Source organism: Trypanosoma theileri, assembly GCF_002087225.1.
Source record: "Trypanosoma theileri isolate Edinburgh chromosome Unknown TM35_Tth_135_V1, whole genome shotgun sequence".
Classification (NCBI taxonomy): Eukaryota; Euglenozoa; class Kinetoplastea; order Trypanosomatida; family Trypanosomatidae; genus Trypanosoma; species Trypanosoma theileri.
Genome location: NW_021639977.1, coordinates 5578 through 6046, shown reverse-complemented (window position 1 = coordinate 6046; position 469 = coordinate 5578). Strand labels below are relative to the sequence as shown.

The window sequence follows — 469 nt, the reverse complement described above, 5'->3', positions numbered from 1 at the left end:
CGATAGGGAAGACGTTCGAGTGTCATTCCACTATTTGGAATATATGTATTTATTAATGCCAATGCAAAGCCATCTCCTCCATTCTTTCCATCTGTACCAAAATAAGTTGTGAGTACACGTCCTTCCTCATCTCCATCGCTTTGCCCCACTCCTTGTATAGTATTAAGTGTATTAAATCCCTTTACCGTTGTGGTTTTCCATTTTGCTGCGATGGAATCTTTTATATATGTACGAGTGCCGGAGTANTTAATACGCGCAGACCAAAATGTATACACCGGGGCTGCTCGTGGGTATAAGGCACGGAAGGTATCCACCGCATTTGTTGTTCGTAGTGTTTCCCGAAAAGAAGCCCGTTCTTCTGGTGTAAATCCACTGCACTTCTGCATAGTTTTGTAGGTGCCGGCAAAGTAACGATCATAATCCCGTTCCGCAACATTTAAATCACCCGTCCAGATAAAACCAGCAAGTG

At 43.4% G+C, this 469-nt stretch overlaps 1 protein-coding gene across 1 annotated transcript; it reads right to left on the bottom strand.

Annotated features, from left to right (window-relative positions):
• Positions 1 to 2: 2 nt before the first annotated feature.
• On the bottom strand, positions 3 to 386 carry TM35_001351010 (apurinic/apyrimidinic endonuclease; the record flags this gene model as incomplete). The annotated part of the gene is made up of 1 exon (XM_029031867.1): positions 3 to 386. A coding segment is annotated over one exon (384 nt), but the record flags the coding sequence as incomplete, so codon positions are not given.
• Between the last annotated feature and the right edge of the window lie 83 nt (positions 387 to 469).